A 26955-nucleotide genomic window follows, 5' to 3' on the forward strand; every position below is an offset into this window, starting at 1 on the left:
ATAAGTGTATGAAAGCTCAAAAGAAACTAAGTGGGTGTGCATCCGACTCGCTTGCTCACGAAGACCTAGGGCATTTTGAGGAAGCCCATCATTGGAATATACAAGCCAAGTTCTATAATGTAAAATTCCCACTAGTATATGAAAGTGACAACATAGGAGACTCTCCATCATGAATATCATGGTGCTACTTTGAAGCACAAGTGTGGTAAAAGGATAGTAACATTGTCCCTTCTCTCTTTTTCTCTCATCTTTTTATTTATTTATTTAGTTATTTATTTCTTGTGCCTTTTCTATTTTTATGGCCTCTTTTTATTCTTTTTTTTGTCCGGAGTCTCATCCCGACTTGTGGGGGAATCATAGTCTCCATCATCCTTTCCTCACTAGGGACAATGCTCTAATAATAATGATCATCACACTTTTATTTACTTACAACTCAATACTAGAACAAAATATGACTATGTGAATGCCTCCGGCGGTGTACAGGGATATGCAATGAATCAAGAGTGACATGTATGAAAAGGTGGCGTTGCCACATATACGATGTCAACTACATGATCATGCAAAGCAATATGACAATGATGGAGTGTGTCATAATAAATGGAATGGTGGTAAGTTGCATGGCAATATATCTCGGAATGGCTATGGAAATGCCATAATAGGTAGGTATGGTGGCTGTTTTGAGAAAGGTATATGGTGGGTGTATGCTACCAGCGAAAGGTGCGCGGTATTAGAGAGGCTAGCAATGGTGGAAGGGTGAGAGTGCGTATAATCCATGGACTCAACATTAGTCATAAAGAACTCACATACTTATTGCAAAAATCTATTAGTTATCGAAACGAAGTACTATGCGCATGCTCCTAGGGGGATAGATGAAGGAAATATGCCCTAGAGGCAATAATAAAGTATTATATATTTCCTTATATCATGATAAATGTTTGTTATTCATGCTAGAATTGTATTAACCGGAAACATAATACATGTGTGAATACATAGACAAACAGAGTGTCACTAGTATGCCTCTACTTGACTAGCTCGTTAATCAAAGATGGTTATGTTTCCTAGCCATAGACATGAGTTGTAGTTTTATTAAAGGGATCACCTCATTAGGAGAATGACGTGATTGACTTGACCCATTACGTTAGCTTAGCACCCGATCGTTTAGTATGTTGCTATTGCTTTCTTCATGACTTATACATGTTCCTATGACTATGAGATTATGCAACTCCCGTTTACCGGAGGAACACTTTGTGTGCTACCAAACGTCACAACGTAACTGGGTGATTATAAAGGTGCTCTACAGGTGTCTCCAAAGGTACTTGTTGGGTTGGCGTATTTCGAGATTAGGATTTGTCACTCCGATTGTCGGAGAGGTATCTCTGGGCCCACTCGGTAATGCACATCACTATAAGCCTTGCAAGCATTGTGACTAATGAGTTAGTTGCGAGATGATGTATTACGGAACGAGTAAAGAGACTTGCCGGTAACGAGATTGAACTAGGTATCGAGATACCAACGATCGAATCTCGGGCAAGTAACATACCGATGACAAAGGGAACAACGTATGTTGTTATGCGGTCTGACCGATAAAGATCTTCGTAGAATATGTGGGAGCCAATATGGGCATCCAGGTCCCGCTATTGGTTATTGACCGGAGAGGTGTCTCGGTCATGTCTACATAGTTCTCGAACCCAAAGGGTCCGCACGCTTAAAGTTACGATGACAGTTATATTATGAGTTTATGTGATTTGATGTACCGAAGGTTGTTCTGAGTCCCGGATGTGATCACGGACATGACGAGGAGTCTCGAAATGGTCGAGACGTAAAGATTGATATATTGGACGACTATATTCGGACACCGGAAGTGTTCCGGAGAAGTTTCGGATTAAACCGGAGTGCCGGAGGGTTACCGGAACCCCCCGGGGAGGTATTGGGCCTTGGTGGGCCTTGAGGGGAGAGAGAGGGCAGCATCCATGAGGTGGTGCGCCCCTCCCAAGGGGAATCCTAGTTGGACTAGGAGAGGGGGGCGCAGCCCCCTTTCCCTCTCCCTCTCCCTCTCTTTCCTTCCCCCCTTCTTTCCTAGTAGGACTAGGAAAGGGGAGTCCTACTCCTACTAGGAGGAGGACTCCCCCTCTCTCCTTGGCGCGCCTAGGGCAGCCGGCCTTCCCCTTGCTCCTTTATATACGGGGGCAGGGGGCACCTAAGAACACACTTGATATACGATATTTTAGCCGTGTGCGGTGCCCCCCTCCACCAGAATACACCTCGATAATACCGTCGCGGAGCTTAGGCGAAGCCCTGCATCGGTGGAACATCATCATCGTCACCACGCCGTCGTGCTGACGAAACTCTCCCTCAACACTCGGCTGGATCGGAGTTCGAGGCACGTCATCGAGCTGAACGTGTGTAGAACTTCGGAGGTGCCGTGCGTTCGGTACTTGATCGGTCGGATCGTGAAGACGTACGACTACATCAACCGCATTGTGATAACGCTTCCGCTGTCGGTCTACGAGGGTACGTGGACAACACTCTCCCCTCTCGTTGCTATGCATCACCATGATCTTGCGTGTGCGTAGGAAATTTTTTGAAATTACTACGTTCCCCAATAGTGGTATCAGAGCCTGGTTTTATGTGTTGATGCTATGCACGAGTAGAACGCAAGTGAGTTGTGGGCGATATAAGTCATACTGCTTACCAGCATGTCATACTTTGGTTCAGCGGTATTGTGAGATGAAGCGGCCCGGACCGACATTACGCGTACGCTTACGCGAGACTGGTTTCACCGTTCGGAGCACTCGTTGCTTAAAGGTGACTGGCGGGTGTCTGTCTCTCTCACTTTAGTTGAACCGAGTCTGGCTACGCCCGGTCCTTGCGAAGGTTAAAACATCACCAACTTGACAAACTATCGTTGTGGTTTTGATGCGTAGGTAAGAACGGTTCTTGCTAAGCCCGTAGCAGCCACGTAAAACTTGCAACAACAAAGTAGAGGACGTCTAACTTGTTTTTGCAGGGCATGTTGTGATGTGATATGGTCAAGACATGATGTGATATAATTTGTTGTATGAGATGATCATGTTTTGTAACCGAGTTATCGGCAACTGGCAGGAGCCATATGGTTGTCGCTTTATTGTATGAGATGCTATCACCATGTAATAGTTTTACTTTATCACTAAGCGGTAGCGATAGTCGTAAAGGCAATTATTTGGCGAGACGACAACGATACTACGATGGAGATCAAGGTGTCGCGCCGGTGACGATGGTGATCATGACGGTGCTTCGGAGATGGAGATCACGAGCACGGTGCTTCGGGGATGGAGATCACAAGCACAAGATGATTATGGCCATATCATATCACTTATATTGATTGCATGTGATGTTAATCCTTTATGCATCTTATCTTGCTTTGATTGACGGTAGCATTATAAGATGATCTCTCACTTAAATTTCAAGATAAAAGTGTTCTCCCTGAGTATGCACCGTTGCAAAAGTTCTTCGTGCTGAGACACCACGTGATGATCGGGTGTGATAAGCTCTACGTTCAAATACAACGGGTGCAAAACAGTTGCACACGCGGAATACTCAGGTTAAACTTGACGAGCCTAGCATATGTACAGATATGGCCTCGGAACACAGAGACCGAAAGGTCGAGCGTGAATCATATAGTAGATATGATCAACATAGTGATGTTCACCATTGAAACTACTCCATCTCACGTGATGATCGGACATGGTTTAGTTGATTTGGATCACGTAATCACTTAGATGATTAGAGGGATATCTATCTAAGTGGGAGTTCTTAAGTAATATGATTAATTGAACTTAAATTTATCATGAACTTAGTCCTGATAGTATTTTGCAAATTATGTTGTAGATCAATAGCTCGCGTTGTTGCTTCCCTGTGTTTATTTTTGATATGTTCCTAGAGAAAAATTATGTTGAAAGATGTTAGTAGCAAAGATGCGGATTGGATCCGTGATCTGAGGATTATACTCATTGCTGCACAGAAAAAATTATGTCCTTGATGCACCGCTAGGTGACAGACCTATTGCAGGAGCAGATGCAGACGTTATGAACGTTTGGCTAGCTCAATATGATGACTACTTGATAGTTTAGTGCACCATGCTTAACGGCTTAGAATCGGGACTTCAAAGACGTTTTGAACGTCATGGACCATATGAGATGTTCCAGGAGTTGAAGTTAATATTTCAAGCAAATACCCGAGTTGAGAGATATGAAGTCTCCAACAAGTTCTATAGCTAAAAGATGGAGGAGAATCGCTCAACTAGTGAGCATGTGCTCAGATTGTCTGGGTACTACAATCGCTTGAATCAAGTGGGAGTTTATCTTCCAGATAAAATAGTGATTGACAGAATTCTCTAGTCACCATCACCAAGTTAGTAGAACTTCGTGATGAACTATAGTATGCAAGGGATGACGAAAGTAATTCCCAAGCTCTTCGTGATGCTGAAATCGACGAAGGTAGAAATCAAGAAAAACATCAAGTGTTGATGGTTGACGAGACCACTAGTTTCAAGAAAAGGGCAAAGGGAAGAAGGGAAACTTCAAGAAGAACGGCAAGCAAGTTGCTGCTCGAGTGAAGAAGCCTAAGTCTGGTCCTAAGCCTGAGACTAAGTGCTTCTACTGCAAAGGGACTGGTCACTGGAAGCGGAACTACCCCAAGTATTTGGTGGATAAGAAAGATGGCAAAGTGAACAAAGGTATATTGGATATACATGTTATTGATGTGTACTTACTAGTGTTTATAGCAACCCCTCAGTATTTGATACTGGTTCAGTTGCTAAAGAGTAGTAACTCAAATCAGGGAGTTGCAGAATAAACAGAGACTAGTAAAAGACGAGGTGACGATGTGTGTTGGAAGTAGTTCCAAGATTGATATGATCATCATCGCACACTTCCTGTACTTTCGGGATTAGTGTTGATACTAAATAAGTGTTATTTGGTGTTTGCGTTGAGCATGAATATGATTTGATCATGTTTATTGCAAAACGGTTATTCATTTAAGTTAGAGAACAATTGTTGTTCTGTTTACATGAATAAAAACCTTCTATGGTCATACACACCAACGAAAATGGTTTGTTGGATCTCGATCGTAGTGATACACATATTCATAATATTGAAGCCAAAAGATGCAAAGTTAATAATGATAGTGCAACTTATTTGTGGCACTGCCGTTTAGGTCATATAGGTGTAAAGCGCATGAAGAAACTCCATGCTGATGGGATTTTGGAATCACTTGATTATGAATCACTTGATGCTTGCGAACCGTGCCTCATGGGCAAGATGACTAAAACGCCGTTCTCCGGAACTATCGAGAGAGCAACAGATTTGTTGGAAATCATACATACAGATGTATGTGGTCCGATGAATATTGAGGCTCGTAGCAGGTATCATTATTTTCTGACCTTCACAGATGATTTGAGCAGATATGGGTATATCTACTTGATGAAACACAAGTCTAAAACATTTGAAAAGTTCAAAGAATTTCAGAGTGAAGTGGAAAATCATCGTGACAAGAAAATAAAGTTTCTATGATCTGATCGTAGAGAAGAGTATTTGAGTTACGAGTTTGGCCTTCAGTTAAAACAATGTGAAATAGTTTCACTACTCACGCCACCTGGAACACCACAGCATAATGGTGTGTCCGAACGTCATAACCGTACTTTATTGGATATAGTGCAATCTATGATGTCTCTTACCAATTTACCACTATCGTTTTGGGGTTATGCATTAGAGACAGCTACATTCACGTTAAAAAGGGCACCATCAAAATCCGCTGAGACGACGCCTTATGAACTGTGGTTTGGCAAGAAACCAAAGTTGTCGTTTCTTAAAGTTTGGGGTTGCGATGCTTATGTGAAAAAGTTTCATCCTGATAAGCTCAAACCCAAATCGGAGAAATGTGTCTTCATAGGATACCCAAAGGAGACAGTTGGGTACACCTTCTATCACAGATCCGAAGGCAAGACATTCGTTGCTTAGTATGGATCCTTTCTAGAGAAGGAGTTTCTCTCGAAAGAAGTGAGTGGGAGGAAAGTAGAACTTGATGAGGTAACTGTACCTGCTCCCTTATTGGAAAGTAGTTCATCACAAGAAACGGTTCCTGTGACGTCTATACCAATGAGTGAGGAAGTTAATGATGATGATCATGAAACTTCAGATCAAGTTGTTACTAAACCTTGTAGGTCAACCAGAGTAAGATCCGCACCAGAGTGGTACGGTAATCCTGGTCTGGAGGTTATGTTACTAGACCATGACAAACCTACGAACTATGAAGAAGCGATGGTGAGCCCAGATTCCGCAAAATGGCTTGAGGCCATGAAATCTGAGATGAGATCCATGTATGAGAACAAAGTGTGGACTTTGGTTGACTTGCCCGATGATCGGCAAGCAATTGAGAATAAATGGATCGTCAAGAGGAAGACGGACGCTGATAGTAGTATCACTATCTACAAAGCTAGAATTGTCGCAAAAAGGTTTTCGACAAGTTCAAGATGTTGACTACGATGAGAGTTTCTCACTCGTATCTATGCTTAAGTCTGTCTGAATCATGTTAGCAATTGCCGCATTTTATGAAATATGGCAAATGGATAAACAAAACTGCATTCCTTAATGGATTTATTAAAGAGCAGTTGTATATGATGCAACCAGGAGGTTTTGTCAATCCTAAAGATGCTAACAAAATATGCAAGCTCCAGTGATCCATCTATGGACTGGTGCAAGCATCTCGGAGTTGGAATATACACTTTGATAAGTTGATCAAAGGATATAGTTTTATACAGACTTGCGGTGAAGCCTGTATTTACAAGAAAGTGAGTGGGAGCACTACAGCATTTCTGATAAGTATATGTGAATGACATATTGTTGATCGGAAATAATGTTTTGAAATGTTTTGAAATGAGTTTTTCAAAGAAAGACCTCGGTGAAGCTGCTTACATATTGAGCATCAAGATCTATAGAGATAGATGAAGACGCTTGATAAGTTTTTCAATGAGTACATACCTTAACAAGATTTTGAAATAGTTCAAAATAGAACAGTCAAAGAAAGAGTTCTTGCCTGTGTTACAAGGTGTGAAATTGAGTAAAGACTCAAAGCCCGACCATGGCAAAAGATAGAAAGAGAATGAAAGTCATTCCCTATGCCTTGGCCATAGATTCTATAAAGTATGCCATGCTGTGTACCAGATCTATTGTATACCCTACACTGATTTTGGCAAGGGAGTACAATAGTGATCTAGGAGTAGATCACTTGACAGCGGTCAAAATTATCCTTAGTGGAATAAGGATATGTTTCTCGATTATGGAAGAGACAAAAGGTTCGTCGTAAAGGGTTACGTCGATGCAAGTTTTGACACTAAATCTAGATGACTCTAAGTCTCGGTCTAGATACATATTGAAAGTGGGAGCAATTAGCTAGAGTAGCTCCGTGCAGAGCATTGTAGACATAGAAATTTGCAAAATACTTCCGGATCTGAATGTGACAGACCCGTTGACTAAAATTATCTCACAATCAAAACATGATCACACCTTAGTACTCTTTGGGTGTTAATCACATAGCGATGTGGACTAGATTATTGACTCTAGTAAACCCTTTGAGTGTTGGTCACATAGAGATGTGAACTATGGGTGTTAATCACATGGTGATGTGAATTATTGATGTTAAATCACATGGCGATGTGAACTAGATTATTGACTCTAGTGCAAGTGGGAGACTGAAGGAAATACGCCCTAGAGGAAATAATAAAGTATTATATATTTCCTTATATCATGATAAATGTTTGTTATTCATGCTAGAATTGTATTAACCGGAAACATAATACATGTGTGAATACATAGACAAACAGAGTGTCACTAGTATGCCTCTACTTGACTAGCTCGTTAATCAAAGATGGTTATGTTTCCTAGCCATAGACATGAGTTGTCATTTGATTAACGGGATCACCTCATTAGGAGAATGACATGATTGACTTGACCCATTACGTTAGCTTAGCACCCGATCGTTTAGTATGTTGCTATTGCTTTCTTCATGACTTATACATGTTCCTATGACTATGAGATTATGCAACTCCCGTTTACCGGAGGAACACTTTGTGTGCTACCAAACGTCACAACGTAACTGGGTGATTATAAAGGTGCTCTACAGGTGTCTCCAAAGGTACTTGTTGGGTTGGCGTATTTCGAGATTAGGATTTGTCACTCCGATTGTCGGAGAGGTATCTCTGGGCCCACTCGGTAATGCACATCACTATAAGCCTTGCAAGCATTGTGACTAATGAGTTAGTTGCGAGATGATGTATTACGGAACGAGTAAAGAGACTTGCCGGTAACGAGATTGAACTAGGTATCGAGATACCGACGATCGAATCTCGGGCAAGTAACATACCGATGACAAAGGGAACAACGTATGTTGTTATGCGGTCTGACCGATAAAGATCTTCGTAGAATATGTGGGAGCCAATATGGGCATCCAGGTCCCGCTATTGGTTATTGACCGGAGAGGTGTCTCGGTCATGTCTACATAGTTCTCGAACCCAAAGGGTCCGCACGCTTAAAGTTACGATGACAGTTATATTATGAGTTTATGTGATTTGATGTACCGAAGGTTGTTCTGAGTCCCGGATGTGATCACGGACATGACGAGGAGTCTCGAAATGGTCGAGACGTAAAGATTGATATATTGGACGACTATATTCGGACACCGGAAGTGTTCCGGAGAAGTTTCGGATTAAACCGGAGTGCCGGAGGGTTACCGGAACCCCCCGGGGAAGTATTGGGCCTTGGTGGGCCTTGAGGGGAGAGAGAGGGCAGCAGCCATGAGGTGGCGCGCCCCCTCCCAAGGGGAATCCTAGTTGGACTAGGAGAGGGGGGCGCAGCCCCCTTTCCCTCTCCCTCTCCCTCTCTTTCCTTCCCCCCCTTCTTTCCTAGTAGGACTAGGAAAGGGGAGTTCTACTCCTACTAGGAGGAGGACTCCCCCTCTCTCCTTGGCGCGCCTAGGGCAGCCGGCCTTCCCCTTGCTCCTTTATATACGGGGGCAGGGGGCACCTAAGAACACACTTGATATACGATATTTTAGCCGTGTGCGGTGCCCCCCTCCACCAGAATACACCTCGATAATACCGTCGCGGAGCTTAGGCGAAGCCCTGCGTCGGTGGAACATCATCATCGTCACCACGCCGTCGTGCTGACGAAACTCTCCCTCAACACTCGGCTGGATTGGAGTTCGAGGGACGTCATCGAGCTGAACGTGTGTAGAACTTCGGAGGTGCCGTGCGTTCGGTACTTGATCGGTCGGATCGTGAAGACGTACGACTACATCAACCGCGTTGTGATAACGCTTCCGCTGTCGGTCTACGAGGGTACGTGGACAACACTCTCCCCTCTCGTTGCTATGCATCACCATGATCTTGCGTGTGCGTAGGAATTTTTTTGAAATTACTACGTTCCCCAACAATAGATTGGTAGGAAAAGACCATCCCTCGTCCCCGACCGCCACTCATAAGGAAGACAATCATTAAATAAATCATGCTCTGACTTCATCACATAATGGTTCACCATACGTGCATGCTACGGGAATCACAAACTTTAGAATAAGTATTTCTCAAATTCACAACTACTCAACTAGCATGACTCTAATATCACAATCTTCATATCTCAAAACAATTATCAAGTATCAAACTTCTCATAGTATTCGATGCACTTTATATGATAGTTTTTATTATACCTATCTTGGATGTTCATCATATTAGGACTAATTTTATAGCCAAATCAAACTACCATGCTGTTCTAAACGACTCTAAAAATAATATAAGTGAATCATGAGAGATCAATTATTTATATAAAATAAAATCACCACCGTGCTCTAAAATATATAAGTGAAGCACTAGAGCAAAATTATCTAGCTCAAAAGATATAAGTGAAGCACATAGAGTATTCTAATAAATTCCGATTGATGTGTGTCTCTCCCAAAAGGTGTGTACGGCAAGGATGATTGTGGTAAACTAAAATTCAAAGACTCAAATCATACAAGATGCTCCAAGCAAAACACATATCATGTGGTGAATAGAAATATAGCCTCAAGTAAAGTTACCGATAGACGAAGACGAAAGAGGGGATGCCTTCTGGGGCATCCCCAAGCTTAGGATTTTGGTTGTCCTTGAATTTTACCTTGGGGTGCCTTGGGCATCCCCAAGCTTAGGCTCTTGCCACTCCTTATTCCATAATCCATCAAATCTTTACCCAAAACTTGGATACTTCACAACATAAACTCAACAGAAAATCTCATGAGCTCCGTTAGTATAAGAAAACAAATCACCACCATAAGGTACTGTAATGAACTCATTCTTTATTTAGATTGGTGTTAAACCTACTGTATTCCAACTTCTCTATGGTTCATACCCCCCGATACTAGCCATAGATTCATCAAAATAAGCAAACAACACACGAAAAACAGAATCTGTCAAAAACAGAACAGTCTATAGCAATCAGATTTGTTAGAATACTTCTGGAACTCCAAAACTTCTGAAACACTAGGACAACCTGAAAATTTTGTATATTGATCTACTGCAAAAAGAATTGGTATTTTATCACGTTCTCGTGAATTTTAACAATTATTTTCGTGAGCGCAAAGTTTCTGTCTTTTTCAGCAAGATCAAACAACTATCACCCAAGAAGATCCCATTGGTTGTACTTGGCACAAACACTAATTAAAACATGAAAACACATCTTAACAGAAGATAGATGAATTATTTATTACTAAACAGAACCAAAAAGCAAGAAACAAAAATAAAATTGGGTTGCCTCCCAACAAGCGCTATCGTTTAACGCCCTAGCTAGGCATAAAGGCAAGAATAGATCTAGGTATTATCATCTTTGGTATGCAATCCATAAGTGGCTCTCATAATAGATTCATAAGGTAATTTAATTTTCTTCCTAGGAAAGTGTTCCATGCCTTTCCTTAACAGAAATTGGAATCTAATATTTCCTTCTTTCATATCAATAATTGCACCAATCGTTCTAAGGAAAGGTCTACCGAGAATAATAGGACCTGTAGGATTGCAATCTATATCAAGAACAATGAAATCTACGGGCACATAATTCCTATTTGCAACAATAAGAACATCATTAATTCATCTCATAGGTTTCTTAATAGGGGAATCCGCAAGATGCAAATTTAAAGAACAATCATCAAATTCACGGAAACCTAACACATCACATAAGGTTTTTGGAATCGTGGAAACACTAGCACCCAAATCACATAAAGCATAACACTCATGAGCTTTAATCTTACTTTTAATAGTAGGTTCCCACTCATCATAAAGTTTTCTAGGGATAGAAACTTCTAATTCAAGTTTTTCTTCATAGGATTGCATTAAAGCATCAACGATATGTTTGGTAAAAGCTTTATTTTGACTATAAGCATGAGGAGAGTTTAACACGGATTGCAACAAGGAAATACAATCTATTAAATAACAATTATCATAATTAAATTCCGTGAAATCCAAAATAGTGGGTTCATTGCTATGTAAAGTTTTGACCTCTTCAAGCCCACTTTTACCAATTTTTGCATCAAGATCTAAAAACTCCGAATCATTGGGACGCCTTTTAACTAAAGTTGACTCATCTCCAGTCCCATCATTAACAAGATTCATATTGCAAAACAAAGATTTAATAGGAGACACATCAATTACTTTTAGATCTTCATCCCTATTGTCATGAAAACTAGAAGAACACGCTTTTACAAAGCAATCTTTCTTGGCACGCATCCTAGCGGTTCTTTCCTTGCACACGTCAATGGAAATTCTCATATATTTGAGAGACTCATTGATATCATGCTTAGGTGGAATAGATCTAAGTTTCAAAGAATCAACATTAAGAGAAATTCTATCCACGTTCCTAGCCAATTCATCAATCTTAGGCAATTTTTCTTCAACCAAAGCATTGAAATTCTTTTGGGAAATCATAATTCTTTAACACTAGTCTCAAAATCAGAGGGCATCTTATTAAAATTTCCATAAGAGTTATTGTAGGAATTACCATAATTATTAGAGGAATTACTAGGAAATGGCCTAGGATTAAAGTTTCCTCTATACGCGTTGTTACCAAAATTGTTCCTACCAACAAAATTCACATCCATAGATTCATTATTATTCTCAATCAAAGTAGACAAAGGCATATCATTAGGATCAATAGGAGCACTCTTATTAGCAAACAATTTCATAAGTTCATCCATCTTTCCACTCAAAACATCAATCTCTTCTATCGCATGAACCTTTTTACTAGTAGATCTTTCGGTGTGCCAATGAGAATAATTAGCCATAATATTATCTAGGAGTTTAGTAGCTTCTCCTAAAGCGATTTCCATAAAAGTGCCTCCCGCGGCCGAATCTAAAAGATTTCTAGAAGCAAAATTCAATCCGGCATAAATTTTTTGTATGATCATCCATAAATTTAATCCATGTGTAGGGCAATTGCGAATCATTAATTTCATCCTCTCCCAAGATTGTGCAACATGCTCATGATCAAGTTGCTTAAAATTCATAATATCATTTCTAAGAGAGATGATCGTAGCGGGAGGAAAATACTTAGAGATAAAAGCATCTTTGCACTTATTCCATGAATCAATACTATTTTTAGGCAAAGACGAAAACCAAGTTTTAGCACGATCTCTAAGCGAAAACGGAAATAGCTTCAATTTAACAATATCATTATCCACGTCTTTCTTCTTTTGCATATCACACAAATCAACAAAGTTGTTTAGATGAGTAGCGGCATCTTCACTAGGAAGGCCAGAGAATTGATCTTTCATGACAAGATTCAACAAAGCATCATTAATTTCACAAGATTCGGCATCGGTAAGAGGAGCAATCGGAGTGCTAAGAAAATCATTATTGTTGGTATTGGAAAAATCACACAATTTAGTATTGTCTTGAGCCATCATGACAAACAATCCAGCACACAAGAAGCAAGCGAAAAAAAAGACGAACGGAAAAGGAGGGTGAATAAAATGGCAAGGGTGAAGTGGGGGAGAGGAAAACGAGAGGCAAATGGCAAATAATGTAATGCGAGGGATAAGAGTTGTGATGGGTACTTGGTATGCCTTGACTTGTGCGTAGACTCCCAGGCAACTGCGCCAGAAATGGGTGATGCAGCAAAGTAGCGTAAGTATTTCCCTCAGTTTTGAGAACCAAGGTATCAATCTAGTAGGAGGTTAAGCACAAGCCGCCTCGTACCTACACAAACAAATAAGAACCTTGCAACCAACGCGATAAAGGGGTTGTCAATCCCTTCACGGCCACTTGCAAAAGTGAGATCTGATAGAGATAATAAGATAAATATTTTTGGTATTTTTATGATATAGATTGGAAAGTAAAGATTGCAAAATAAAAGACGGAAGGAATAGTAAATTGATAGGAAAATAATATGATGGAAGATAGACCCGGGGGCCATAGGTTTCACTAGTGGCTTCTCTCAAGATAGCATCATTTACAGTGGGTGAACGAATTTCTGTCGAGCAATTGATAGAAAAGCGCATAGTTATGAGAATATCTAGGCATGATCATGTATATGGGCATCATGTCCGCGACAAGTAGACCGAAACGATTCTGCATCTACTACTATTACTCCACACATCGACCGCTATCCAGCATGCATCTAGAGTATTAAGTTCATAAGAACAGAGTAACGCATTAGGCAAGATGACATGATGTAGGGGGATAAACTCAAGCAATATGATATAAACCCCATCTTTTTATCCTCGATGGCAACAATACAATACGTGCCTTGCTGCCCCTGCTGTCACTGGGAAAGGACACCGCAAGATTGAACCCAAAGCTAAGCACTTCTCCCATTGCAAGAAAGATCAATCTAGTAGGCCGAACCAAAATGATAACTCGAAGAGACTTGCAAGATAATTAAATCATGCATAAAAGAATTCAGAGAAGATTCAAATATTGTTCATAGATAATCTTGATCAACCCACAATTCATCGGATCTCGACAAACACACCGCAAAAAGAATTACAACGAATAGATCTCCAAGAAGATCGAGGAGAACTTTGTATTGAGATCCAAAGAGAGAGAAGAAGCCATCTAGCTAATAACTATGGACCCGAAGGTCTGTGGTAAACTAGTCACACATCATCGGAGAGGCTATGGTGTTGATGTAGAAGCCCTCCGTGATCGATTCCCCCTCCGGCGGAGCGCCGGAAAATGCCCCAAGATGGGATCTCACGGGTACAGAAGGTTACGGCGGTGGAAATAGGGTTTCGTGGTGCTCTCGGATGTTTTCAGGGTATATGAGTATATATAGGCGAAAGAAGTAGGTCGGTGGAGCCACAAGGGGCCCACAAGGGTGGGGGGCACGCCTACCCCCTGGGCGCGCCCTCCTACCTCGTGGCCTCCTCGATTCTTTCTTGACCTCCACTCCAAGTCTCCTGGATTGCGTTTGTTCCAAAAATAACTCTCCCGAAGGTTTCATTCCGTTTGGACTCCGTTTGATATTCCTTTTCTGCGAAACACTGAAATAGGAAAAGACAGCAATTTGCATTGGGCCTTCGGTTAATAGGTTAGTCCAAAAATAATATAAAAGTGCATAATAAAGCCCATTAAACATCCAAAACAGATAATATAATAGCATGGAATAATAAAAAATTATAGATACGTTGGAGACGTATCACGGCGGTTGCTGTTCTGGTGCACTGGTCCTACGGGGCATTAGCACGACGACTTCCCGACTGTCTACTACAAGGCGATGACGGCGGCGCGCCTTCGGCTCGCTTCAGTGCTGGTAGTCGTCTCTAGGTGGTCTACGGATCTGGATATAATTTCTATTATTTCTGGTATTCGTTGTACTGCCATAATTGAAGATGAATACATCCTAAATTTTCTCACAAAAGAAACAACATCAAAATGCAAAAAAAGCATTCATTTTCACCACAAATCCTAAGAAAATCATTTAACTTTTTTGAAAAATCATGAATTTTGGAAAATCTTCTCGTTTTTCAAAAAAATCATGAATTCAAAAAAGTTCATGAATTTTACAAAATGTTCAATTGAGAAAAAAGTTACAGAACTAAAAATTGTTCATGATTAAAAAAAACTTCTCCCATATCAAAAATTGTTCACAGACTGGAAATTTTTCAGGGATTTGGAAAAATGTTTGTGGATTCAAAATTGGTGGCGGATTTTAAAAAATTGTTTGTGCATTCGTGATTGTTCAAGAATTCAAATATTGTTAATGAATTCAAAATATATTCATGAATTTAAAAAATGTTCGTTGATTTGAAAAAATTCATGAGTTTGAAATATTGTCATGAATATAAAAAGTGTTCCTGAATTTGAAAATTTTGTGAATAATTTTTCAATTTTAGAACCTTTTCTTTTATTGTGAACAATTTTTTAAAGCATGATTTTTTTTGAAATTCTGACCATTCTTCTAGAGAGACGATTAGTATCCTCATATAAAATAGAGTGCACTCATGTTGTAGTACTAATATAGTCGACAAATATATTTTTAAGCGATATATAGTAGGGGAAGCCCCTATATTTTCTTAGAGAATAATAGGACAAATTCGCATTCGTGAAGATATCAACCTGAGTGATTGGGGGTATACATCCAGTCATCCACTCTCCTAACCAAGTGAGCTAGCTCACTCCTTAGTGAGCGCATATATGAGTGCTACATGAATACAGTGCATAAAATTTTGAGTTGTGCATGCATGTAAAATACAGTAAATACTGAATACTGCAAACATTGTTAAGAATAGTAAAAAATGAAATAAGGAGAAAACAAACTTTTTTTTATTGTTTTTGTGCACGTAGGGTACATGAGGAACACATGCATTATAAACTCTTTGACTGTTGTGTGACTACTGTTTGTATATAGGGAAGAGCAAAGCATATACGATCATAATATAGTAAGCATTTGACCGTTGTTTGAATTAAATTCGATTATGCCCGATATTTTGGTTTAAACTATAAGCAGTTTAAATATTATTCCAATTTCATGAAAATTTTAATGGAGGTTAGAAGTAATATATTATCCCAAGGTAAGCATCATCACTAAACAATTACATTGTGGTTCTCCCAATATCATAAATTTGAAGAAAAGCTCTTTCATTCAAATGCCAAAACTAATCCAAAAAATTTAGGGTTTAACTAGGGGTCACTACTAGAAACAGCATTTTCCCCTGCGGTGGTTCATTTTCCTGTGAGGGCTGGAGGCCCTCATAGTAATATAAGCTTTCCTGTCAGGTATACATAAGCCACAAGGAAAATAGGACATTTTACTATATAGCACAATATGCGAGAGTTTCTTATGTGAGAGTAACTAGTTGATGAGCATTCCTTCGGGAGCCTCACAATAATTACTTGAGGGTGGGCTGAGAGTGCACCATCACGTGTCGCGCTCTAGGCGCTCCCTCCAGATTTTCTTTTAATTAGTTTTTTGCACGTGTTTTTGAAATTTTAATTTTTTCTGGGTTTTTATGACTTTTTGTTTTTTCACAGGTCTTCCTTAGCTTTTGGAAAAAAAATATAGAACTTTTTTTGCACGAAAAACGCGTTTTTTTCGCGAGAGGCACGACTTTTCTTTTGCGAGAGGCACAACCATGCCTCTCGGAAACATAAACAAACCGCGTTTTCTATTTTTATTTTCCTTTCGGGAGAGGCACGACCGTGCCTCTCGGAAATGAAAAAAACACATTTTCTGTTCTTATTTCCTTCTGTGAGAGGCACGGTTGTGCTTTCGCGAACCTCTCCGAAACAAAAAAGTGTTTTCTGTTTTTTTGTTTGCGCGAGAGGCACGGTTTTGCTTTCGCGAGAGGCACGGCTGTGCCTCTCGGAAATGAAAAAAAGTGTTTTTTCCTTCCGCGAGAGGCACGTTTTTGCTTCCGCTCGAGGCACGGTTCTGCTTTCGTGAGAGGCACGGCCGTGCCTCTTTCGTAAAGGAATAAAACGTGCTCCCGGTTCGGTTTTTTCGTCTGGTTTTTTACATGAAAAAAAAGTTCGTCAAAACCTATCAACATGGGATCTAGTTTTGAAGATTTTGCGGCGAGAAATCCAATGGTGAAAATGGTTCAAGCTTTGGACTCACAGTTTAAGGGATAAAAATATTTTGAATAAACGAATGTACGAAAAAAAAACTCACAGGTTGCGACAAGTGGCGTGCATGCAGTGCGTCACTTGTCGCAACCTGAGGAGGTGAGAGTTATATTTGAAAGGAGTACTCCTTAACTAGTGATTTCGTTATTCTGTCTCGATGAACAATTTCCGCCACGATGTAGGTGTTGGGCCAGCCAATTTGTGTCTTTTTTTCCGCGCTAGGTGTCGCAATCTCCTTCGCCGATTGCACTTTATGCGCTGGTTTGCAGTTTTTTTTTACTGTTTATGGTTTTTGTTTGTTTCCTCACTAGTTTCTTCGGCTTTTTGTTTTAAATTGTTTTTAATGTTTTTCTTTATTTGTTCCTGGTTTTCACGGGCTTCTCAGTTTTTCTGTGTTTCTTGCTCGGTTTTTATTTTATTTTCTTTTTCTATGTTTTCTTCGGTTTTGTTTCTTTCTTTCTCGTTTTTGGTCGGGTTTTTCTTTGTTTCTTTTTTGATTTTACTCTTTCCATTTTGTTCATTAGGTTTGTACGTTTTCCTTAGTTTTTTTGTCGACTTCCCTCTGTTTCTTTATCAGTTTTCATTGTTTTTCATTTCATTTGCACATGTTTCTTCGGCTTTCTTTTTAATTTCCCCTTTTCTTTTCTTTTCTTTTCTTTTCTTTTTTACCTTTTTTGTTTCTTTTGCTCTTTATTCTACATTTTCCATATACGTTAATAAAATTTTTATAGTACAAGTTTCACATTTTTAAAATACATTTAAACATTTTTTTAGTACACGGTCAAAAAAATTCTATACACATATTTAAAAATTTCAAATGATTTATTAAAAAATTTCATGTACAAGTTTAACAATTTTTTAGTACACGGTTAACATTTTTTATACACATTTTAATACTTTTCAAATCCTTGACTGACATTTTTTGAAGTAGAAGATAACATTTTTCAAATGCTTAATTAACATTTTTTAATACATAGTCAACATTTTTCTATACACATTCAAAGAATTTCAAATGCTTGATTAACATACTTGTTCAACATTTTCAAAATGGTTGATTAATTTTTTTAAAATACATGATCAGAATGTTTTTATCATTTTGTAATACATGGTCACATTTTTTAATACACATTTAACTTTTTTCAACGTCTTTCTTAATAATTTATAAATACTTATTTAATATTTTTTCAAATTCAAGGATTAACTTAAAATATATTTTTCATATACATGAGAAACATTTTATCTGTGCATATTTAACATTTTCCAAATGTTTAGTTAACATTTTTTTCAATTTTTTTATGTAAAGTTCTGTTTGTAATATGTTTATTTAGAATATTTGGAAGCATTAGCCAAAGTAAAAAAAGAAATAAAAAACGAAAATGAAAACATGAAAAAAAAAACAAAAACAATGCGGGGACGAGGAAGAAACTAACTGGGCCCGCTAGACGCGCGAATTTTCTTTGTTTCCCGGGTTCGCGCGGATTCTCTTTTTCCTGTGTGTGTGTGTAGAGGCCCACGGGAAAAAAACAAAAGAAACCCTACAGAAAATTTCCCCAATCGTCTCCTCAGTCCTCACCCACCTCCCATCCCCGCCGCCGCCGTCGCAGCCGCCTCACCTCGCCTGACCTCCACAGCTGGTCTCCACCGCCCCCATCTTCACTGCTGGTATCCGCCGCCGCCGCCGCCGCCGCCGCCACAATCCACCACACCGACCCCCACTTTCACCGCTGGTCTCCGCCTCTGCCGCCCAACCGCCACCGCCGGTATCCATTCTCCAGGACCCCTGTACCAAACCACCGAGCACCGGCAGCCGGGAAATGGCCGCGCCGTGCACTTCGATCCTAAACGACCGTCTGGCCGTCCTCCTGGAGGACATCTTCCTCCTGCTGCCCGGCGCAGCAGACCTCGTCCGTGCCTCCGCCGCCTGCGTCCCCTTCCGCCAGATCGCCACCGGCAGCTCCTTCCTCCGCCGCTTCCGCAAAACACACTCTCCGTCCTTCATCGGCTTCGTGGACTATCATGGCTTCCGCCCCGCGCTCCGGCCTCACACTTCCGCGCCCATCGCCGATGCCGTCGCTCGTGCCGCCGCCGACTTCTCCTTCTCCTTCCTCCCTCGCCCCAACCGCTGCAGCTTCACGGGAGACGCCGGCTGCTGGAACGTCAGGGACATCCGCGGCGGCCGGGTCCTCCTCGACCGCGGCCCCAAGCGCGAGAAGGGCTCAGTGGTCTTCCCGGAGCTCGCGGTGAGCGACCCGTTGCACCGGCGATACCGCCTGCTCCCGCCGATCCCTGACGACCTAGCCGTGTTGGTGAGGGACGCACTTGATCTGACTTACTCCCCGAAGCGCCGCTGCCAGGTCGTCCTCGGCCCCGTCCCCGTCCCCGCCTTCAAGGAAGTGAAAGTGGAACCGGAAGATGAAGAGACTTCATTCCGCGTAATCTGGATGGCACAGTGCAGGACTAAGCCGATGGCATTCCTTTATTCTTCAAGCACCGGATAATGGCAAGCCATTGCATCAGACGGTTGGAGCAATTTGTTAGGTTGTGACACACCTGTATCTTTGGAATCCCGTTTGTTCCAAAGGTGTGATCACGCCTATGGATGTTTGTACTGGCCGATGTATGAGCCGGAAGGCGGCCTGAAGAATTATCCAAGGGAAGTTATGCTCGTTCTTGACACCATGAGGATGGAGTTTTCTGTTGCTGATTTGCCACCCGGAAGAAGGTGGAGGGGGCGAAACTTTGCTATTGTGGAGGCAGGGGAAGGCAGGCTTGGATTGATTGCTCACTCATCAAATGGGACACTAGAATATACTGTTAGGCAGAACACCGAGGTGAATGAGTGGCAGATAGAGAAGATAATCCCATTGGCTTACGGTGACCATACTATCATACGTGTAACTGAGAGGTACTTGCTCCTGCTAAGGTCAGATGTGAAGATGGGCTTCAACACATTTCAGTTTGAGAGGCTTTATGAGAAGTCTGAATGTTTCTCACTAGATGTCAAGACATTTAAGCTTGAGAGTGTGTGTGAGAAAAATAACGTCACATGTGGGCCCATATACACTAACTTCCCACCATCACTGTCCTCAAGGACAGTATGAAATGGTAATCTCTTGCACCCTGCCTAGCTATGCATTTCCTTCATACTTATCACATACTCGTATGATGCTTCATAACTTGATTACGTAATTTAGCAGTGGCCCTTTTTTCTTTGTTCGCGTCTTGCTACACTGCTCTGATTTAGCAGGCTTAGAGTCATTGCGTTTCTGCTTAGCTGCATTATGCTACCATAAATCATGAATTACCTCCATTTTGACTATGAACATCGAGCTATATATCCTTAAAGGAGTGTCTAGTGTTACTGAATTGTTGCTGCATATTCAAATGAATGTTTTGTCTGTACCCTGAAGCATGCTGTTACCTATGTTAATTTTGTTTCTTGATCTCCTACTATTTTACAGCCAGCATCCTTGAGCCTGTGCATGTTGTTCTTTCCTATTCCATGATGAAGATTTTTGCTCTTACACAAGTTTATTATCAGCCCCTAAAAAATCTGCAGGTTAGAGACAATGCATTTCTTCTTAGTTGCATTACATGATCTTACATCATGAGTTAGCTCAAGTTTAACCATGAACCTCAAGCTATTCTGCATGCGGTTGTTTATTATTCCAGAATGATGCTGCATCATTGAATGAGTATTATGTATGTAACTTTGCTTCGGTACACCCCCCTAGAAAAGTTTTTGGATTTCGATACTGATTAAAGGTGAAGATTAGATGATACCCCTTCAATCAAAAAGGATAATATAATATTTTGTATTCAAGTCAATCTATTTAATACGTTTAATCTGCAGGCTAATATGGCGATAGCCTTTTTAACTAACATTAAGATTCATGCAAACTTTTAGGGTGGTTGTACCGAAGCAAAACTCAATACTTGTTCCAAAATTAAAATAAAACATCTACATACAGTGTGTACTCCATTAGAAACAAACAGCTTGTCACAGTACAGCAGGCTGATAAGGCAAGCAATAGCAAAACCATCTTAAGGTGGATAGGAAAACATGCATAAGCTGAAGCTTTTTGGTTCTAAACTATAAGATCGAGAACAATCACGTATGAGTTTTACTTCGGTACATGATGATAGTTATCCATTGTTATTGTAATTACTTGTCCTCTTTCAGGTTTCAGCACCGTTAACTCTTTTGCTTTAAATTATGCCATGCTGAAATGCTCCTCATTGTTTTGCTTTCCATATTTCAAGATGCAGAATTGCCCGGCCTGTGAAGTTCTTAGACAGTTTCTATGTCAGTGATGAAAAGCTTCAGAAGGGTGTCTTGGTAATTACATCCTGAAGAGTGATTGGCGCCGTGCTGCTTCTTATTTCTGCTGCAAAAGAAGTGCTTTTCTTCTTCCCTAGTGGAAGTTCTATCCTAGTACTTTTGTATGAGCTTTGCCAGTTTATCTATAAGGGTGGTCTGTTCCCTTTTGTCATATTGTTTCTGTTTGGAACAACTTGTTGAGCTCTATCTTATAAGACTAATGCATCGTATGGATTTGAAAAAAAATTAAAGGTTTAAATTCCTGTGATTTTCTGGGCCTGGAGCTCCCTAATTGGTTGGCGATAGCAAAATCTATCCTGTTGGACTTTGTCTTGTGAAGTTCATTGCAAAATGTGCTCTATTTATTGCTGCTTGTTAATTGTGCCGGAGAAATGTCTGGACATGAAAAATAGATGTAATATTATCATGATGCTTCTCTTAAATGTCTCACAAATATGTCCCTTATTGTTCCCCAATGTAATGTTTATTTGTTTGTTGATACAACCGTCTCAAAAACGTATGAAAAGTTGGTTTGACCCTTTTTAACCTATTGTGCTTGGATGATGTTATTGAAGTAATATATGCTGGGTTCTCATGGAAAACATTTATTTTCGTTCAATATGAATATTATATATTGTTTGGAACGACGCCGGCTTTGAATTAGCGAAGCCATGAACCGGCCAGCCTTAGATCAACCAAAAGAAGAGACACAGAGCTTACAAAACAGCTCACAAGTCACAACAAAACAAGCACACGAGATAACAAAAAAATAATAGATTGTATCGCTGCGGCCATTGTCCAGCACTACGGCCTACTCTCCCGTTCTTGAAAGAGTGTACTTCAAACTTTGTTGAAGGGTCAAACTATGTCAAAGTTTGACCGAGTTTGTGTAAAAATATGTCAATGCTTGTGAAACCAAATAGGTATGTATATGACAAAAATATATTTTATTATGAATCTTTTTTTTGCGTGATGACATAGATGTTGGTCTATTATTGTACTCCCTCCGTCCCGAAAAACATGTCGCAAGTGGATATTTGCAATTTAGTCCTCCACGTTTTCCCGACCGAACCCGAGGTCCCTCTTCTTCCTCGCTCTCGCTCTCACTCTCTCCCGGCCGAACCCGACGACGGGTGCCGCCTTGCTGGCCCCGCCGCCCCTCTCCGCCACCGCTCCTCCCGCCCCACGCCGCCCCCGCTGCCACTACCCCTCCCGCCTCACGCCCCACGCCGCATCGTTCCCCGCTTCGTTCCCCAACGTGAAGCACGCGTTTTTTTTGTCGATCCTCCCGCCGCTCCTGTCCGACGGCCATGTGTTTACCTCGCCGGGGCATGGCAGCGGGGCGCCCTCCTTTCTCGCATTCCTGGCGCGGCGGCTGCTCGGCGGATTGCAAAGAGGCAGGTGGAGGAGCTCACCAAGTAGCCCGCCGGAGTCAAAGGTCTCCTTTTTCCCCTTCTCCTCCCTTCGATCTACTGCACCCATGCAATTTCTTCTTTTATCTTCTTGGATTGTTCGGGCCATGTCCACCCAATTTCTTCTTCATCATCCTAGATTTCTACAGGCGTTCGAGGATAGGGACAAGCCGGCGGCGCAGCCAGTGACTGGAGCGGCGGCGCGAGCTCTGCCTCCGGGGAGAGGCCGAGGGGCGATGCATCTTTGGCCTTGAGACAAGAACCGAGACCAAATTAGGAGCATCAAAAACTTCAGGTAACAATGGTGAGAATAACTCTGAAATTGACTTGCCGAGTTCCTGCTCAGTGTAACAGGGATATGATTCTGAAAAATATATGCCTGAATTTACCTTCTTGGTGAGAGAATCGCGTGGAACAATGTCAAGTTCGATGACCTTTCTTCCTGACAGAAGCTGCAGCACAACCACGCCAAAGCTGTAGATATCACTTGCGCAAGTAAGCTTGGAGTGTGTTATGTACTCAGGATCCATGTAACCAATGGTTCCCCCCACATCTGTGAAGACCTTGGTCTCCTCCATTTGCAGCGTTTTTGCTAGCCCAAAATCAGACAGCTTAGGCTCCATGTCCTCTCTCAGCAAGATGTTGGTAAGCTGTAAAAATGAATTCAGCACACAAAAGATAAGATGGCTTCGCAAATTTTGCGTGCGCATGCTAATGTCGAGGGATCGAAAATATAAGGATATTGTCACCATAATGTCTCTATGTACAATGCATCCATCGGAGTGTGTGTGAAGAAACCTCAGGACAGATGCACAGTCCCTGAGGATCTTCACCCTTGTTGGCCATGAGAGCACAGAGTCACCTCCTGCCAATCAATAGCATGCAAAACTTACAGTAATTCAACCTTGTAGCTCGCGAGCTTGAATTAACATGATGGATGGATCCTTCTTACTGAGTAGATCGATTTTCGGCAGCTTCGCTCAAGGCCGACGATTGGGCGCGTGTGGTGGCAGTTCGAGGAGTGGCGACATCTTCTGGTGGATTGTTGTGTGTGCTCTGGTCTGAAAGTTTGTGCTTAGAAGGAGTGGCAACATCTTCAGGTGGAAGGAGTGGCAGTTCAAGGACATCTTCTGCAGTGGTCTGAATTGATTCAGGTGATTCCTGAATTGCTGCATTTTCAATTGCACTAAACAACTGCATTTTCAACTGCTGAATTAGACTGAATGTTCCTCCTGTATAATGTCACAACTAAACATCTGCACTTCTAGAATTAGTGTGCACTTATAGAACTAGTCTGCACTTATAAAATGGCACAATAGTGTACAGGAGTAATCTGTCATGTGACAGTAGTCATGATTAATCATCTTGAGCTTTTTCAATTTAATTTTTGAATCGCAGCATCATTTAAATTTGTTTTTAAACTTGTTTCATGCATCCATGGCTGCACCATAGCAACGAGTACTGCTTGTTGAGATACTACTGCTCCTGTCAATAGCATACTGAATACTCCTGTCAATAAACTGAATGGCACAGTACTGTACAGGAGTATTTAGACAGTTCAGTGTTGACGTATAAACTAAATGTTTAGACAGAGTTCTTATTCATGTGCTCCTGTCAATAGAATCAAAACTGATTTATTACCTTTCCAAGTTTGTTTCTGAACAGTAGTGACCTGGAGTAGTGTAGTGGTCCTGTAGTGACCAAATTTTCAAATACTCTCTCTAAATTGGTGAAAATACCCCTTATACTTCATGCTCAAGTTGTTTTTTGCAGAAAATGCTGCCATACTCAAGTTTTTTTGCTGAAAATACTCCATGTTCAAGTTGAATGCATCCAAATTTTTTGTGTTGTCAGTGAGGGACTGAAGAAAATGTGTTCTCAAATTTATTTACTGTAGATCCAGTACAACAAATTGTGTTGGCAAATTTCAAATTGTGTCTCAGACAATGGCCTGGAGTACTCATCATGGAGTAGTTCTGGTAGATTTCTTGGACTTAAGATTTCAAGATCATGGAGTAGTTCTGGCATGGAGTAGTTATGGCAGATTGATGTATTAATATAGGAGTACTCTGTTTAGAACATGGAGCAAATTCAGTAGACATTTTTAACTGAATGCATCTTTAGAATGCATCTTTAACTGAATTTGCTAAGTTAAGTGTCATACACAGGAATTCTGCACGCCATCCAAATTGATTTACTAAATATTGGATGTTCAGCACTGTAAGTCAATTTTCTTCCTTTGATAAACTTTACTCCATTCTTTGTATCTAATCTATCCACGCTATGGCTGCATATTTATTTACTGTACCAAACATGTCCACTGCATATCTGTTTTTGCTATGCCAATCATTTCAGTAAATTAGAATATACAGTAGTATTTCTTGCAAATTGTTTTGTGACTATTCTTGAGATGGTCTTTCTTACTTTAGCTGATCCATCCCATGTGATATGCTAGATTTTAGCATCTGTATTGATGAACCTTTGATGAAACTAAAGAAAAACTGGAAGTGTCCTTGATAGCATGAAATGGACCTCTTAACTAAATAGAAGCGATTTCTTGTCATCCACAGTCCTTTTATTTGTTCCATGCTGATAGCTTTGCTGATTTTACATTAATAAGAAAACCATATTGATTTTAAATTTTACATGCAGCTCCTGAGGTGAATAATGTATTGAAAGAGATGTCATCATCAGAGGATGAGCAAGTTGAACACGGCACTGTAGAACATGAATTGTTTTCCATGCCATCTGATGCCATGGAGCATGGAACAAAATTGTTTTCCATGCCATCTGATGCCATGGAGCATGGAACAAATAGCAGCAGCAGCAGCACATAGCAGCAGATCAATCTACAGGCAACTGTACCTTCTTCAGAGTGCAAATAGCAGCAGCAGCAACACGGCGCAGTCACTTGGACCAGCAGCAGCAGCAACACGACATGTTCACTTGGATCAGCAGCAGCAACACAGGTAGAGGAGCAGCAGCATCAACACGGGCAGAGGAGCAGCAGCAGCACGGGCTAGCTCCACCGGCGGCAGGGGAGAAGCAGAGGAGAAACAGAGCAGCAGCAGGCACGCGGGCAGAGGAGAAGGAGCAGCACGGCAGCTGGTGGGAGCTCGACGAGGACTTGCGGGAGATAGAGGAGGACGCGCGCAAGCTCTTGTCCACCGGATCGTGGAGGCCGGTTCCAGCGATGCCCGTAGGAGATCACGGCGGGAGGGGTCGCGGCAGCACACGGGAGGCAGCTCAAGGTGGACTCACGGCAGCTAGAGGAGGACTCGCGGTAGCTCGAGGAAGATGAGAGGGAGCTCCTGCTCCGCCGGATCATGGTGGGAAATTCCGGCGACGTCCGCAGGTAATCCGGCGAGAGGGGATCGCTGCGGCACAGGTTCGGGCGGCGGTGGCGGAGCAGGTACTTGGCGACGGCGGCGGCGGCAAAGGTACGGGCGGAGCACTTCCTGATGGGCGCCAAATCACGCAGCTTGGCGGCGCCGGCCCCTAGCGACGCACGGGCGGAGGAAGAAGACGGGGGTGGAGGGACTTGTTTGCGACAGTTTGGAAACTACGAGGTTTTTTTTGCAAAATCACCAATGAACTACGGGCACGACGTGTTTTTTGGGACGGAGGGAGTATAAACTAGATGATGCTCCGCGTGTTGCTGCGGAACTTTTTGTTTTCTACATTTAAAGTCAAATTTTGATATTTATGTTGAAAGAATAATTTTTTGGTAGAAACTTACAAAGGTTTAGCACTATCTATTCAGGCTAGCTTGTAAAACCATTGAAATAATTATAATACACTTGGTTGGTTCACATGGACTTTAAAAGAGGCATGTATTCAACTGTATCAAAATGTTAACATTTATGTAGCCAAGTCGTAAGCACTGGAAAGAAAATATGGAGATATGGTCATCATAAGAGGCAAATGAGTTTCTGCCAAAATTTATTCTTTCGCATATAAGTGAGCAGTTATTAAAGAAAGATGCAAGTGAGAAGCTAACTGATGTCTTGAGTTTTTCACTGTCCGAAGATTCCTTCTATTCTAGTCAAATTTAATCATGCAAGTCCAGCCGTCCATGTACCATAAGCATGTACGCTTGGTTGTTCTCA

The 26955-nt window shown here is 41.4% G+C and overlaps 1 protein-coding gene and 1 long non-coding RNA gene across 7 annotated transcripts; both read left to right on the top strand.

The window, feature by feature from the left end:
- The first annotated feature begins 18442 nt into the window (after positions 1-18442).
- LOC120968297 (uncharacterized) lies at positions 18443-21980 on the top strand. Of its 4 annotated transcripts, none has more exons than XM_040394940.2 (3): positions 18443-20218; positions 20575-20672; positions 21377-21980. In XM_040394940.2, the coding sequence occupies exon 1, from the start codon at positions 18928-18930 to the stop codon at positions 19609-19611; it is 684 nt and encodes a 227-aa protein (XP_040250874.1). In that variant the 5' UTR covers positions 18443-18927; the 3' UTR covers positions 19612-20218; positions 20575-20672; positions 21377-21980. The 4 variants fall into 4 exon arrangements, with proteins under 4 accessions (XP_040250874.1, XP_040250875.1, XP_040250872.1 ...); XM_040394941.2 differs by having other exon boundaries at positions 21383-21980; XM_040394938.2 differs by lacking the exon at positions 20575-20672.
- Positions 21981-22418: 438 nt separating this feature from the next.
- LOC120968298 (uncharacterized) lies at positions 22419-26672 on the top strand. 3 transcript variants are annotated; one of them, XR_012189817.1, is made up of 5 exons: positions 22419-22872; positions 22996-23150; positions 23821-24000; positions 25015-25066; positions 25499-26672. It is a non-coding gene; the product is annotated as an uncharacterized lncRNA (long non-coding RNA). The 3 variants fall into 3 exon arrangements; XR_005762681.2 differs by having other exon boundaries at positions 22996-23141; XR_012189816.1 differs by having other exon boundaries at positions 22660-22872; positions 22996-24000.
- Positions 26673-26955: the final 283 nt, after the last annotated feature.

Source organism: Aegilops tauschii, chromosome 7 (genome assembly GCF_002575655.3).
Source record: "Aegilops tauschii subsp. strangulata cultivar AL8/78 chromosome 7, Aet v6.0, whole genome shotgun sequence".
Taxonomy (NCBI): domain Eukaryota; kingdom Viridiplantae; phylum Streptophyta; class Magnoliopsida; order Poales; family Poaceae; genus Aegilops; species Aegilops tauschii.

Excerpts from the sequence above, each read along its gene's own strand:
- LOC120968297 (XM_040394940.2), top strand. The coding sequence starts at position 18,928 with ATGGCCGCGCCGTGCACTTCGATCCTAAACGACCGTCTGGCCGTCCTC.